Raw genomic sequence first — 15,903 nt, forward strand, 5'->3', positions numbered from 1 at the left:
ACTCCGGGAGTTGGTGGTGGACAGGGAGGCCTGACGTGCTGCGATTCATGGGGTCGCAAAGAGTTGGACACAACTGAGCGACTGAACTGAACTGATGGCAAGTTCCCTATGGCAACTTGTCTTCTTATTTCCTTAGTATAAATTCCTTAAATAGCATTTACGGGTCAAAGGGTATACTTAATAAACATTTTGGTATTTACTCATTCCATGGCCCTCAAACAATGCCATGCTAATGTATGTATCCAGCTACGATGTTCGGGATGATTTTTCCCACATGTTTACCCACTCCAATTTTTATCACAATCTAAGAATTTTAGCAATCCGACAGGTGAAAGGAGATAGAGTAACATCGCTTTATATTTAAGTTTCTTTCCCAGAGAGCTTTAAAAAATTAATGTTTTTTTAATAAGTTAATATTTTTTGCCTTCTTTTCTACCGAGGTGTTCAGGTCCCATGCTCATCACTTACTAAGAAGATGAGAATCACGTGTTGTCATATAGTCTTCAAAGACAGGAGAAAGCATGAATTTCATTAAAAAAGTTTGAAAGTACATTAAGTGATGAACGTCAAAAGTATTTCCGTGTAAACATCTGTAGGGACATAACCAAGACCTAATAACCCTGCAAACTCATGAACTAAGGTTTAAAGGATTGCAATTAAGATATAGCTACATTTCATTTCTCAAGCATATCTGTACCTGTTGTGGGGTCTTGTTGGAAAAAATAATAGCGGAACCTCCTTCTTCTTCATTAGGGTAGTCAGGAAAAGTGCCCGTTAAGTTCCTGAGGAGGAGAAAAAAAAAAAAGGCAGAATAAACATCCAGGAGCGCAGTGCTCTCTGCTACATTCCCGATGAGATGGGTCTGCTCAAGCTCCCTGAAGTGAGTGATGGTTATTAGGATGGGGCTCCCTGCCAGTTGCTGGCCGGACATGCCGTCTCTACGGAGCAGAAGGACCTGGTGACATTCAGAAGCAGGTTTCTCTCCTCAAAGCAATTGTTACTCTGAGTCAGACCTCTCTCCTTAAACCAGACTGTCCTCTTCTGCCTCTTTTTTTTAAAAAAAAAATTATTGCAATACTCCATGCTTGTGTTAAGAATGACGACAGAAGCACAAATTATTTCTTCCTGTTTAAAATGTAGGATAAACACAGCATTTTGAAATAAAACAGAAACATGGCATGGTTCAAATTACAGACTTGGTACTCGTGCATGACACAGGCAAGCATGCTTTAGATTTCAGTGAGTCTGAGCCCCACATGTTAGGAGATAGGAATAGTCATTGTTTTCTGTAACCATGTAGTTTCTATGTTCTAAAAGGCAGAGTTTGAAATTTAATGTTGAGAAATTTCAGAAGGGATACAAAGTTAATTTTTCCAAGAGAAACTACCTGGACACCAGTGTTATATTTATACCATATAGAGAAAGAAAACATTTATCAAGTTAATTCCATTAATCTAGAATCTAAGGGTTAGAAGATGCCCCTGCTCAAGATGACTCTTTATTCTCAAACTTTTGGCCTTAGTTGCTCTTGACACTCTTTTTAAAAAAACAAGTTCTATTTATTTATTTTAAAAATTCTTGGCTGCACCATGCATCAGGTGGGATCTTAGTGCCCTGACCAGGGATCAAACTTGCACCCCCTGCATTGAAAGGCAGAGTCTTAACCACTGGACCACCTGGGAAGTCCCACTCTTGACACGCTTGATAATTTTTGATGATCCCCAAAGCTTTTGTTTATGTGAGTTCTAGCTATTGATAGTTACTGTATTAGGTACTAAAACAGCAACCTTTCTAAAATATGCATTTTCATTAAAAACAACAATAATAAACCCATTAGGTGTTCACATAAGTAACATTTTTAATGAATATATTTCCCAGAAGAAAAAAAAAAATGAGAAGAGTGCTAGTGTTCTGGCTCAGTGGAACCTAGCAGAATGCTTATATGTGCTTCTGTATTCAATCTGCTGCAATATGTTGTTTTGGTGAAGTATAGAAAGAAAATCTGGCCTCACACGGATGTGTAACTAGAAAAGAGAGGAAAGTTTTAATAGCCTTTTAGATAGCTGTGAACATTCTGCTTTGACTCCACACCACAGCCTGATGAGTGGGAGCTTCCTAAAGGCTGGTGGTGATGCAGAATCTGAAACCTTATCAAGAACTTTGCCTTCCCTGCTACATTAAAAGTCATGTGTCTTGTGCGCTGAACAGATCTTTCACTCAGACGTGACTCTGTAACATCAGGTCTTGATCATTTCAAAACTAATGGTCCACTGACTTACGTGGATCTTCCCAAAGCTGATGTACATTGCATAGCATCAAAAACCGCAGTCATCAATAACTCCTAGACAGCATATTAAAAAGCAGAGACATCACTCTGCGGACAAAGGTGCACAGAATCAAAGCTATGGTTTTTCCAGTAGTCATGTACAGATGTGCGAGCTGGACCATAAAGAAGGCTGAGCGCTAAAGAATTGACGTTTTTGAACTGTGGTGTTGGAGAAGACTCTTAAGGCTCCCTGCGACAGCAAGGAGGTCAAACCAGTAAATCCTAAAGGAAATCAACCCTGAATAATCATTGGAAGGACTGATGCTGAAGCTTCAATACTTTGGCCACCTGATGTGAAGACCCGACTCATTGAAAAAAACCCTGATGCAGGGAAAGATTGAAGGCAGGAGGAGGAGGAGGCAGCAGAGGATAAGATGGTTGGATGGCATCACCGAGTCAATGGACATGAGTTTGAGCAGGCTCCTAGAGATAGTGAAGACAGGGAAATCTGGCTTGCTGCAGTCCATGGGGTTGCAAAGAGTCAGACACGACTGAGCAACTGAATGACAACTCCATCAATCTCAGACTCTAAAGCTAAGCAATGGGAAGCTCTCAGACTCACAGTCTCTCAGACTAGAAGATTTCCAAACTTGTAATTTTTGCTAGAAAGCTTGAATTTTATTATTAGCAACAAATACCCTCAATTGTTTTCCTTCAGGCTTACTTGGTTCTTTTTTGAGAAAGTGTCTCCTGCAAACCTGAGTCTGAACAGCCAGTGTCAGTCATCTTTTCAGTGAAAAATGAGGTTCCATAGAAAGGGCCTGCTCAGTCTGAAACTGGACAGGTGGAAGGTGCCCACCTTGAATGGCCTTCACAGTTTGGGGTGCAGCAGAAGGCAGTCACTCATCTCCAGGTCCCTCACATACAATATTGAAAATCTAGGTATTCAAGGGTTAAGTCCTACAATTATTTTCTACTGTGTCCTCAAGGATATTGTTAAATGAACTTTTTAAAAAGGCAGGTGCATGGCAGTGAGGATCCAGATGAACTGGGGCCATTGCCTTGGGTCAAGGTCAACACCCAGCAGCTCCCTAACCATCTGCCCCCGCCCCAGTGCTTTGGCCCCCATCCCTTCTACAGATTGCCCCCCAAACATCTTAGGACAGCTTCATCCCTGTCTACATACAATCTCTCAGGTCTCCTGAACCTTGCCCGGGGGCTCACTCAGTTGGCATGGGACTCAGCTCCTCAGCGTAGCTTTGAAAGGAACTGGACACAGTGCACGTGCAGCTGGCGGGGGAGGTCTGTGGACAGATGCATCACCCTTGGGGATGGTGGGTGACCACCCGCTAGGTTCAGTTCAGTTCAGTCGGTCAGGCGTGTCCGACTCTTTGTGACCTCATGGACTGCAGCACGCCAGGCTTCCCTGTCCCTCACCATCTCCCAGAGTTTGCCCAAGTTCATGTCCATTGCATCAGTGATGCCATCCCACCATCTCATCCTCTGACACCCTCTCCTCCTCCTGCCTTCAATCTTTTCCAGCGTCAAGGTCTTTTTCAATGAGTCGGCTCTTCACATCAGGTGGCCAAAGTATTGGAGTTTCGGCTTCGGCATCAGTCCGTCCAATGAATGTTCAGGGTTGATTTCTTTAGAATGGACTGGTTTGTTCTCTCTGCTCTCCAAGGGACCCTCAGGAGTCTTCTCCAGCAACACAGTTTGAAGGCATCAATTCTTTGGCGTTCTGCCTTCTTTAGGGTCCAGCTCTCACGACCGTACATGACTGGTGGAAAGACCACAGCCTTGACTATATGGAACTTTCTTGGCAAAGTGATGTCTTTGCTTTTCAACGCAATATCTAGGTTTTTCATAGCTTTCCTGCCAAGAAGCAATCATCTCCTGATTTCAAAGCCGCAGTCACCATCTGCAAAATTATTATGTGGTAAAGATCCCGACTTGGTAAATGGTGGTTATTTATGCCACAGCTTTCCCTCAATTATAGTTTAAATCTTAATTTCACAGACATTTATCTTCAACTTTCATCATTTTGCTGATTTTCAAAATTGCCATGCAGTGCGTGCTAGAATCCGCCTCTGCTGTACCAGTGCCTGCCACATCCCCACTCCACACCCTTCCCGCCCCGACCAACCAATTTCCATTTGTTCTCAAATTGCTGCAACAGGCAAGGCTGAAGCCGGTTCTCCAAATGGGCATCCAAACTGCCAGATGGACCAAGTGATGCAGAAAATGGAACTCATCACGTGGCTGCATGAAAAATAACCTGAACTACAGACGTTTCACCCAGATCGACAGAACAGGAGAAATAAGAGGTGAGAATCATCCAAACACGCAAAGTCTGAGAAATGAATGTGGCACTTGATAAGACAGGGCTCACCCGCTATTTGTGAGCTCTTGGCATTTCATCACCTCCGAGCCAATGCTGGTACATATCATGGGGATTATGGTGGGGGGCAGTCCTTGATTTGCTCAGTCCTGTCTGACTCTGTGCGACCCATGGACTGCAGCCCCCCAGGCTCCTCTGTTCATGGAACTTCCCAGGCAAAAGCACTGGAGTGGGTTGCCATTTCCTCCTCCAGGGGGTCTTCCCCACCCAAGGATCAAACCTGCAGTCTCCCGCATTAGCAGGCAGATTCTTTACCGCTAGTGCCACCTGGGAAGCCCCATGAGGATTAATTAAATCAACAACTCAATTTTCTGGAACAATATTTAATTTGTATTAAGTATAATTTCCAAAACATACACTTTCAGGTATTCATTAAATCCACTTCCTAAAAAGCACCTTGGAAGAGCAGTTCTCCTGGATTCCCTCACCCTCCTGCTCTTCACCCAGATGCCCCTTCCCAATAAGGTCTTTTGCTTTGTCAATTAAAAAATGAAATAAATAAAGCAAAATAAAACTGAAAATAGGAAAATCTGGATAGGAACTCTGAATATGAAATATATTTATCAAATTTGAGATTTGTCAACAAATTAGAGATGGTTGAATATTTCTCAAAATCAAATGATACCTCCCCAGCACGAAACCTGGATCGCCCCTGAAAAATTATGAAAGAGAGAAGCTGAGAAGCCAGCCAGGCCCCCGCCTCGCCAGAGAATTAGCCTTCTGAGTGATGATGCCTGCCAGCTGCTCCAGCGTTGGAAAGCTCCTAGCATTTCTGACATTCTTCCAGCTTCTTCGATCACTACCAACCTTCGTTCTTGACTCAGAAAGCATCACCCGCATGTTGCATACCTAGGATAATGGCCTCCGAGTCTCAGGCTCTTGAGTGGGACCTGCACCACCTCCTCCCTAAATGGGCTTCCAGGCAGGGTTCACAATGACTCTGAAACCACAGCCACATGTGGTTTGATCCCATACTGTTCTCACTTAATTTTCTCCCCAAATCCCAATCCAAACCCTTGGTCCATGACTAGGCTTTCAATGTCTCTTTGGCCCTGAAGATATATTTGTCCCGCACATCTCAGAGCCTAAGAGAATAGCCCCTGCCTGAGGCATCATGGAAGCAGGTCCCCACTGTGTCCAAGGCCAGCGGCCAACAGACCTGCCCCTCCTCACCTTACACAGGGAGGTGGGAGGTAGCCCCCATTTTATTTTGTACAAGTGGTGTCTGTCTGGCATCTGCATAACTCAGACCACCTTGCTGCCATTTCCTTTCTTGTTGTTTAGTCACTAGGTCACATCCAACTCTTTTTGACTCCACGTCCTCTGCCAGGTTCCTCTGTCCATGGCATTTCTCAGGCAGGAACACTGGAGCGGGTTGCCATGTCCTTCTCCAGGGGATCTCCCCAACTCAGGGATCAAACCTGCGTCTCCCGCTTGGCAGGTGGATTCTTTACTGCTGAGCCACCTGTGAAGCCCTGCTATTTCCTTACTGTGCCTGAAAAATGGCTTTAAGATCTGGAGGCAGAAGCCAGGGATGGGGCACAGGAACTCTCTTGCACTCAGACGGAGAGGTGCTGGCCTGATACGTCTGGAATGACTGAGCATCAGAACTCACAGCAATTCAGGTGACCTCATTCACACCTCACGAGCATCTCCGAGCAGCAGCAATCTCTTCTCAGAAGTCAGATGCTCTGCACAGGATGTCGATGGCTCATTATTTTAAACAGGAGGACATAAAATTTGGTGTAACTACAACCCCTTGCCCCAGTCAATTATTCTGGGGTGGGGTGGGGGTGCCGATGATGGAAGTCCACAGAGAAAAGCCCCAGTCCCATCCTGGAAACAGCAGAATTCAAAAGCAAACAGGCAGGCAGTTCTGAGCCCCCTGTGGTCTGTTTCACCTGTCTCACCAGTGCATTAGCATTCCTCTTCCTCGGCTGCCTCGGTTTAGATCAGTTTGGGTGTAAAATGGAAGCACAACTTGAATTTGCATTTGCGTTTCTTTAGCTGTTACTGACCGGAGAAGGTAATGGCAACCCACTCCAGTACACCTGCCTGGAAAATCCCATGGGCAGAGGAGCCTGGTAGGCGGCAGTCCATGGGGTCACATAGAGTCGGACATGACTGAAGCGACTTAGCAGCAGCAGCTGTTACTGACGTTGACCGACACTTGGATACATGCTAGGTGCATTTGTGTAGCTGTCTCCTTGGTGGCTCAGTGGTAAAGAATCTGCTTGCAATGCAGGAGACCCAGGTTCGATCCCTGGGTCAGGAAGATCCCCTGGCAGAGGGTATGGCAACCCACACCAGTAGTCTTGCCTGGAGAATCCAAGGGACAGAGGAGCCTGGCGGGCTACAGTTCATGGGGCTGTGAAGAGTCAGACATGACTGAGCGACTGAGCATGCATGCACTCCTTACCTCTTGGACTCACTTATTAAGTAGAAATGATCATTGCGTGTGGGTTTGTTGCATGCAGGTTTACACAGCATTTCCACAGACGCCGTTCACAAATTGTTTCCATTTCATCCTTACAGAAATTCTGTGAGATGAGCCCTTCTCTCCATTTTGCAAAGGAGGAAACTGGAAAATGTGAGAGTTTATATGTCTCTTCCAAAGGCAAACAATTCCTTCTGGGAAGAGCCAAGATTCTAACCTTGGGCTTCTGCCTAGATGCCCAGCATCCCCCTACTCACAGTCACTTACTGGCTTTGTCAAAAATCCTTAGACAATGGATTGCTTGTCTTCAGCTATCAAGGTTGCATTATAAACCTTTCATACATGGGCTTCCCTGGTGGCTCAGATGGTAAAGAATTGCCTGTAATGCAAGAGACCTGTGTTCGATCCTTGGGTCAGGAAGATCCTCTGGCGAAGGGAATGGCAATCCACTCCAGTGTTCTTGCCTGGAGAATTCTACGGACAGAGAAGCCTGGTAGGCTACAGTCCATGGGGTCACAAAGAGTCAGACACGACTGAGCATTCAGGCATGCACTTTCACATGCATGGACCTTTCATATGTCACACTTAACCCCACAATTCCACTATTGGGAATCCCTACTGAAGTAAAAGCAGAGCTATTAAAGCTTTGTGATGCATTTTTGTACTAGCAAAAGCTGTAAAAAATAAAAACTGTAATAAGAAACTGAAAATACTCAGACTGCAGGGAATGGTTAGGTAACTGTGGTTAAGCCCCAGTGTGGAATCCAGCATGGGACTAAACTTCACCTGCTCTGCTTTAGCTTTTCACCACCAGCACTGAATAAATATTTAGGTGGACGAACACATTCAGTTCCATGAGGATGACTCGACTACTAAGCTGTGTCTGACTGTTTGCGACCCCATGGACTGTAGCCCAGGTTCCCCTGTATGTGGAATTTTCCAGGCAAGAATATTGGAGTGGGTTGGCATTTCCTCCCCCAGGGGATCTTCCTGACCCAGGGATCGAACCTATGTCTTCTGCATTGGCAGGCAGGGTCTTTACCAGTGAGCCACCAGGGGAAGTGCTAAGTGCACAGAGGGGATGCTAAAGACAGAACATGAAGGGGAAAAACTGGGCTGGGGAGTGATCTGGGTTATCGAAATAAAAGGGGACAGGACTTGTTTAGTCGCTAAGTCGTGTTCTGACTCTTTGCGACGCATGGACTGCAGCAGCCCAGGCCTCCCTGTCCCTCACTATCTCCTGGAGTTTGCCCAAGTTCATGTCCAGTGAGTTGGTGATGGTTTAATGGCATCACCAATTCAATGTGGACAGGAGAGCGTCAAACAAGTGTGTGTTTACATTTGCAGGAGCAGGAGAAGGCAAGCACTGTTCATGTGGATTAGCTACGAGGCAGGGGCTGGAGGGAGGAGAACATTGATTTTTTTTCTGTGTATATTTCGGTATTATTTTACTTGTTACAGCAAATAGGAATCATGTTGATAATTAAATAAAACTATAAAGTAAAACAATTTATAATAAATTTTATTTTTGGTTGGCTTCCTTTCTGTCTTATTTTAGGGTTCGATTACTATATAGACTCTGTAATTTCAACAGTGGAAAAAATTTTTGTTTCTATAGTCGGAAAATTGTGACCTTTCTCCAGGGAAGTTAAATCCTCTGTTTTCTCCTGCTTGTTGGCTTTAGCAATTAAGGCAATCTAGTTATTGCGAGTGTATTTTTCCCATTCCTATTACTTTTTAAACTTAATTTATCATATGCTATTTATTCCCATCTATGTTTGTCGGCTCTGGGGCTCTCTTCTTTATCTCACTGATTTATGCTTGCACTTTGATATTAGTGTAATGCATTTACCTTATTTTTCTTTATAATATTCTTGAAAACACAGTGCCATTTGTCCTTCCTTATTGTTCTTATTTCCTGATTTTAATCCTAATGACTTTAATAATTATGTTTTCAAGTTCAATAAATAATCCTGTTGGGATTTTAATTGAAATTGTGTCCTGTCTATAAATTACCCACAGCAGTCATGCCATCTTTCCATTTAACCAGAAACATGGCACGTCTCACCATTCATTCAAGTCTTTTAAAATTTCTTCAACATTTGTAGACGTCTTAAACTTCTTAAACTTTCATATCTCTCTCTTTCACAGTTAGTCTATCACTGATTCTTTTTTTAAATATGTTTTTCTACTTTCTTAAAAATATCCTTCTTTCCTTTCAATGTCACTATACCGACAAAAATGTATACTATGGTACTAATTATTAGGCCCGGAGTAGGAAATGGCAACCAACCCATTTCAGTATTCTTGCCTGGAAAATTCCATGGACAGAGGAGTCTGGCGGGCTACAGTCTATAGGGTCCCAAACAGCTGGACATGACTGAGTGACTGAGCATGCAGGCACAAATTATTAGGGGACAAAATCATCCATATTTTCCTTTCCATTTGTGGGACAACCAACCTATAGTGTTTCCTCATTAGCTGCAGAGCTCTCTTTTGTTTTAAAAAATGCTTGCTGTTTCATTCATTCACGCACTCGTTTAGAACTATGTGCCAGATACTGTTCTGGGCACAGGGAAAAAGCAGTAAACAAAAGATTAAACAAATCCTTGTTTTTTATTCAGCTTACATTTTTATTATGCTAAGAATTAACCCTTCTCTTTGTTTTAGAATTTTTAAAATAAGAAGTGGGCATTCCATCTCATCAAATAGTTTTTCTGCATGATCTGAAATGATTATAGTGCTTTTCCTGATGTATATAATATTGCATTTTCCTACCATGGATCTATTTATATTCCTGGGAATAAACACTCGTGTCTAATTTTGAAAGACCTGGAAACCTAAAAGTCCTCTCTGAAATAACAAGTGAGTCAGAGAAGGCAATGGCACCCCACTCCAGTACTCTTGCCTGGAAAATCCCATGGACTGAGGAGCCTGGTGGGCTGCTGTCCATGGGGTCGCGAAGAGTCAGACACGACTGAGCGACTTCACTTTCCCTTTTCACTTTCATGCATTGGAGAAGGAAATGGCAACCCACTCCAGTGTTCTTGCCTGGAGAATCCCAGGGACGGGGGAGCCTGGTGGGCTGCCGTCTCTGGGGTCGCACAGAGTCGGACACGACTGAAGTGACTCAGCAGCAGCAGCAGCAGCAGCAGCAGAGAAGGAAAGCAGAAGACAGACAAGCTGGCCATGAACCAAGAGAACAAGCGCAGCATATACTTCTTCATCCTACAGCACAAGGAGTCAGTAAGGTAAGTGGAAGCCTCTAGTCTCCCTTCTCCTCCCATGCACCGAGGGGAGTTCTGGGAGCAGAAACTATAGAAGCACATCCCCCAGGTGCTAGACGCCCTGTGGAGGAGGCCGCTGGGGCTGGGCCACGGCGATGCTCCAAGGAGGTGTCCCTGGGTTGCCCCGAGAAGAGCCAGGCCTTAGTTGGTGCCCACAGGACACTCGCCCTCCTGGAGAGGAAAGGGAGCCACTTTGCAAGGCAGGGGCATGACCCGCTTTAGGTTTTGACAGGATGATCGCTGCTCCCTGGGTCCATGCCTCTGTGCGCCTCCCTCCTCTTGAGCGGGGCTGGGACCCGGACTGGCTTGGAGCTAGTGCGACACACAAGCGTGACGAGACCTCCAGCCCACAGCAAGGGACCGAGGCCCGTGGCCCGGCAGCCCAGAGCCGCCGAATGCTGCCCGCAGCCCGGAGGGGCTGGGTGCAGAGGAGACCCTGGGCTGCAGCCTTGTGAGACCCCGAGCAGAGGACGCAGCTCAGCCCAGACTCCTACCTGCAGAGACCGTGGGAGCAGCAACAGGTGTGCTTTTAAGTCAGTAAGTAGGCTTGTAAGTCTGAGTGATACTGTTATGGACTCAGCCATACGTCGTGAATACGCTGTCATCAACCCAAAAACAGATGTGGGGAGCCAGGCTGGCTGTGGGGAGGAGGGTTCAGAGGCTACTGCCTCCAGGCTGGGTGTGATGCCTCTTAGACCTCAGGCGGCAGTGAAGTCAGAGTCCTGGGAGGTCGGTGTATAGTAGAAGCAGTATTAGTCGCTCAGTTGTGTCTGACTCACTGTGACCCCATGGACTGGAGCCCTCCAGGCTCCTCTGTCCAAAGGAATCTTCAGGCAAGGATACTGAAGTGGGGTGCCGTTCCCTTCTCCAGGGGATCTTTCCAAACCAGGGATTGAACCCGAGTCTCCTACACTGCAGGCAGATGGTTTACTGTCTGAGGCACCAGGGGAGCCCTGGGAGGTCGGTGGGCTTGGAGCATATTTTGAAGCTAATGGGGTTTTCCAGCCGACTGTGTGCTGGGCTGAGAGAAGACAAGGAGTTGGGGTGATGCTCAGAGGCTGGCTGGGTGGGTTCTCATCTGCTGGGATGAGGGGCTGTTGGGCACAGGGCTGAGGGGATGAGGTGCCAGCTTACTTCTGGACATGTGGAGCTTGAGATCCCCTCCCCTGGTACCTCCGCCCTTATTCCTGTATGTCAGCGGGGGTACCGGGTGGCAGTGACATCCACAACTGGAGTTCTGGGGAGCGAACGCCCCAGGTGGGGATTCATGTTTGGAGTAAACCAAACAAGAGATGGAATGGAACGCTGTGAGCCGGGATGAGGTTACCATGGATACCGAGAAGGGCAGGAATCGGAGGGAGGCGAGGGAGGAACCAGCAATGCCTTTGAGTAGCTCCTATCATATATTTTCTGTTGGATGATTTTTCTCCTCACTTTTCAGATTCCTACACTGCCATTTATGTCATGTAACCTGTATCGGCCTCAAGACAGGGCTGTAACCAATATCAGCCTCAAGACAGGGCATTTGTTGGGCAAAGCTGATGATTTCAGGAGCAGCAAAGCCCTCTTCAAGTCAGATGGCCTTTCCAGCTATTTCTTGCCCTTTCCGGCAAGGTCCTAGGCCCCTAGAAGGTGGATTCCATTCTCCATCAGCTGCTGGTTCTCTACGGTAAACTGAAGGGCTTAAATGTGACGACCTTGGATCTTGGTTTAAAAATGCAATGCTGGAGCTTCCCTGGTGGTCCAGCGGATAAGAATACGCCTGCCCGTGCAGCGAACACAGGTTTGATCCCTGATCTGGGAGGATTCCACATGCTGCGGGGCAACTAAGCCCATGTGCCACAACTCCTGAGCTCCAGAGCCCGTGCTCTGCAACAAGAGAAGCCACAGCAATGAGAGGGCCAAGCCCCGCAACTGGAGAGTAGCCCCCGCTCCCTGAAACCAGAGAAGGCCCACGCACAGCAGCAAAGACCTGGAGCAGTCAAGAACAATATATGCTATGCTAAGTCACCTCAGTCGTGTCCGACTCCGTGCGACCCCAGAGACGGCAGCCCACCAGGCTCTGCTGTCCCTGGGATTCTCCAGGCAAGAACACTGGAGTGGGTTGCCATTTCCTTCTCCAATGCATGAAAGTGAAAAGTGAAAGTGAAGTCGCTCAGTCGTGTCTGACTCTTAGCGACCCCATGGACTGCAGCCTAACAGGCTCCTCCGTCCATGGGATTTTCCAGGCAAGAGTACTGGAGTGGGGTGCCATTGCCTTCTCCACAAGAACAATATATTAATTAATTAAAAAAAAAGAAAATACAATGTTATTTCTGGATAACAGGATCAAGCGATCACGTTGAAATGATCTGCAAAGAATCTTCCATAGCAATATACTCATTTTTTAAGCACTCTGTGCTTAGAACTTGCTATCATGATCTCTTTTAATCCCCCCAAAAGCCCTGAGAGGTGGCTTGCTGCTGTCAATATTTTTCAGATGAGAAAACTGAGGTTTGTGCAATTTCAGCAGCTGCCCCAGCAGGGCCAAGTGCGGAGCAACCAGAGAACCCTGCTGGGTCGGCTGCCCTAAGGTACACTTTACCCGGACCCACGGGCAGAGCTGAGCTGATGGCCACAAAAAGCACACGAGTAGTTTAGGTTTCAATAATAAAGCATTAAAATAAATCTGTAGACCTAATAAGGAAGCGTTTAGTGGGAGCTAAATGTATAATGAAAATGGTATTTAACTGGAAATGAAGAAACCAGGGCTGCAGTCACCAATTAAGAGGTGTGATTTGAGCAAATCGCTCCATGAGCTGGAGGAGCCTGGTGAGTTTCCTTGTGTCAAATGATGCTGTTGAGCTAGGTCTGCTCATTCATTGTTAAAAAGTAAGTATTGTGTGCCTATCAGACAATTTCTAAAGTTCCTTCCAGCTCTAGAAACTATAATTTATATGTGACAATTTTAATGGGGGATGGGCAATGTTAATTTCTTACAGAATATTCAATGATTAATGTTGCTTTCTTATAAAAATACCTTTGACAGAGCTATCTGCCTTTATATTCTTTTATTTAAAGGATCTTGAGGAGGAGGAACACCCACACCTTCTATTTCAGTTAGCAAACGTGAGGCTCTGAACATTTGGTAAAGTTCGGGCTGATGAAGAATTTATGCATATTGTCAAAAATTCTTGCACAAACGTGAAAAGGACCAGCTCTCGAGTCTGCAGTGATTTAGAAAGCAGAACTCCTAAAATGATAAATCTCCCCCCTGAGCTCTGACATCGAGCTTCAGCGGTCCCACCGTTTCAGATGCCCAGGACAGAGATTTATCTGTGTTTCATCAAGTATGAAAAATATATGGATGGAGGGGTTTCCGGCCGGCGCCCCCCCGACCAAGTCTTCCAACCACCTCCATTAACGTCAGCAGGCTCATAAATTTCTCCTGCGTTCTAAAGAAAGCAGCTTGTGCCACCACACAGAAGCCTCCGAAAGTGTCACTTGCTGCCTATAAATTCACTTACACTCAATAAAGGCAATTGGCTACACATGGACTTAATTACCGTGGCCCTTGTTGGGAAACTGAGGGGTTCGCCGTCTCTCAAAGGAGAGGAGGAGAGAGTAGTGTATAAATCGAGGTGATGTCTCAGCTTCACTTTACAAAATCTGATTTATTCCTTGATGTTTCTACTTATTAGTGGGCTATTTATTAACAGTTACCATTCCAGGAGGAAGCCTCCTTCTCGATCCCAAAGTATCACTGTTGCTCAGGCTCTACTCCTACAGGAACCTCCCTGCCCTACCCTGTGCTCACATTTATTTTATTAAAAGGAACAATATATTACCGATAACATAATCGACTATCTAGACTTTGATGACTCTTCTGTTGAGAAAATGATTAATATACTATATTTTTCACCTTTTGTCTTGAATATTTATCTGTATAGAAAATTTAATATGCAAGAACAGATCACTTCAGGAACTAATGCAGAGAATTTTCTGTTTAAACAGATGCCCATCCATTTCTGTTTACACACCTGTTGTTTTAAAGCCCAGAAACCATTCATTCATCAACCTTCCTTCAGTCAAAGGAGCCTCTGCCCTTCCTAACTCAGGAGTCCAGAAAGCTTAGGGAGGCAGACACAGGGGAAGGTAAATTAGCAAAATGTCCATGTTTATGTTCCAAACTCGGTTCCTACGCCCTACTTTCAAAAAGAATCATTTACAGACAGCAACAGAGTGATTACAGAAAAGGGAAGCTTTAGAGTTCAAGGTTAATTCTGAAGCTCCTCTGATCTGATTCTATCAAGTGACAAGTACCTGTTTATGAAATAAAGGCATGACAGTTCCTGTCTGGAGCAACACGCGTGTTGACGTCTGTCATCATATGACACAGAAGTGAAGAGTCTGCTGAATCAAACCCAAAGGCTTTATATCCAATGATAGCCTGTCCAGCCTTGCAGGGTATTAAGTGCCTATAAAGGCTCACAAGCCATCCAACTTTCACAGTTAGAGTGGCTTCAGCAGAAAGCCAGGAGATTTGGGGGCTTTCTTTTTTTTATTATTTTTTAAATTTACAATATTGTATTGGTTTTGCCATATATCAAAATGAATCCACCACAGGTATACATATGTTACCCATCCTGAACCCTCCTCCCTCCTCCCTCCCCATACCATCCCTCCAGTCAGAATGGCTGCGATCCAAAAGTCTACAAGCAATAAATGCTGGAGAGGGTGTGGAAAAAAGGGAACCCTCTTACACTGTTGGTGGGAATGCAAACTAGTACAGCCACTATGGAGAACAGTGTGGAGATTCCTTAAAAAACTGGAAATAGAACTGCCTTATGATCCAGCAATCCCACTGCTGGGCATACACACTGAGGAAACCAGAATTGAAAGAGACACGTGTACTCCAATGTTCATCACAGCACTGTTTATAACAGCCAGGACATGGAGGCAATCTAGATGTCCATCAGCAGATGAATGGATAAGAAAGCTGTGGTACATATACACAATGGAGTATTACTCAGCCATTGAAAACAATACATTTGAATCAGTTCTAATGAGGTGGATGAAACTGGAGCCTATTATACAGAGTGAAGTAAGCCAGAAAGAAAAACACCAATACAGTATACTAACACATATATATGGAATTTAGAAAGATGGTAACAATAACCCTGTATACGAGTCAGCAAAAGAGACACTGATGTATAGAACAGTCTTTTGGACTCTGTGGCAGAGGGAGAGGGTGGGATGATTTGGAAGAATGGCATTGAAACATGTATAATATCATATATGAAATGATTTGGGGGCTTTCATATCTCCAGGATAATACTGGTTTAATTTTTTCAGTGATTCTCTGACATTCCTAGGGGGACTACCTACACTTTCCCTCCCCTGTGAAGGGCTGACCATGCCTCTAGCCCAAGGCTGTGTTAAGTTGCTCCAGTTGTGTCCGACTCTTCGTGACCCTGTGGACTGTAGCCTGCCAGGCTCCTCAGCCCATGGGATCTCCACACAAGAACACTGG

General features: G+C 45.3%; 1 protein-coding gene across 1 annotated transcript in view; it reads right to left on the reverse strand.

Annotated features, from left to right (window-relative positions):
* Positions 1 to 15,903, reverse strand: part of IQCA1 (IQ motif containing with AAA domain 1) — a 185,278-nt gene that overhangs the window by 102,053 nt on the left and 67,322 nt on the right. Inside the window, exon 7 of the mRNA XM_055586542.1 lies at positions 698 to 782. Within this exon, the coding sequence (XP_055442517.1) occupies positions 698 to 782 (85 nt within the window). The remainder of the gene's footprint in view (positions 1 to 697; positions 783 to 15,903) is intronic.

This window comes from Bubalus kerabau, chromosome 6, assembly GCF_029407905.1.
Source record: "Bubalus kerabau isolate K-KA32 ecotype Philippines breed swamp buffalo chromosome 6, PCC_UOA_SB_1v2, whole genome shotgun sequence".
Taxonomy (NCBI): domain Eukaryota; kingdom Metazoa; phylum Chordata; class Mammalia; order Artiodactyla; family Bovidae; genus Bubalus; species Bubalus kerabau.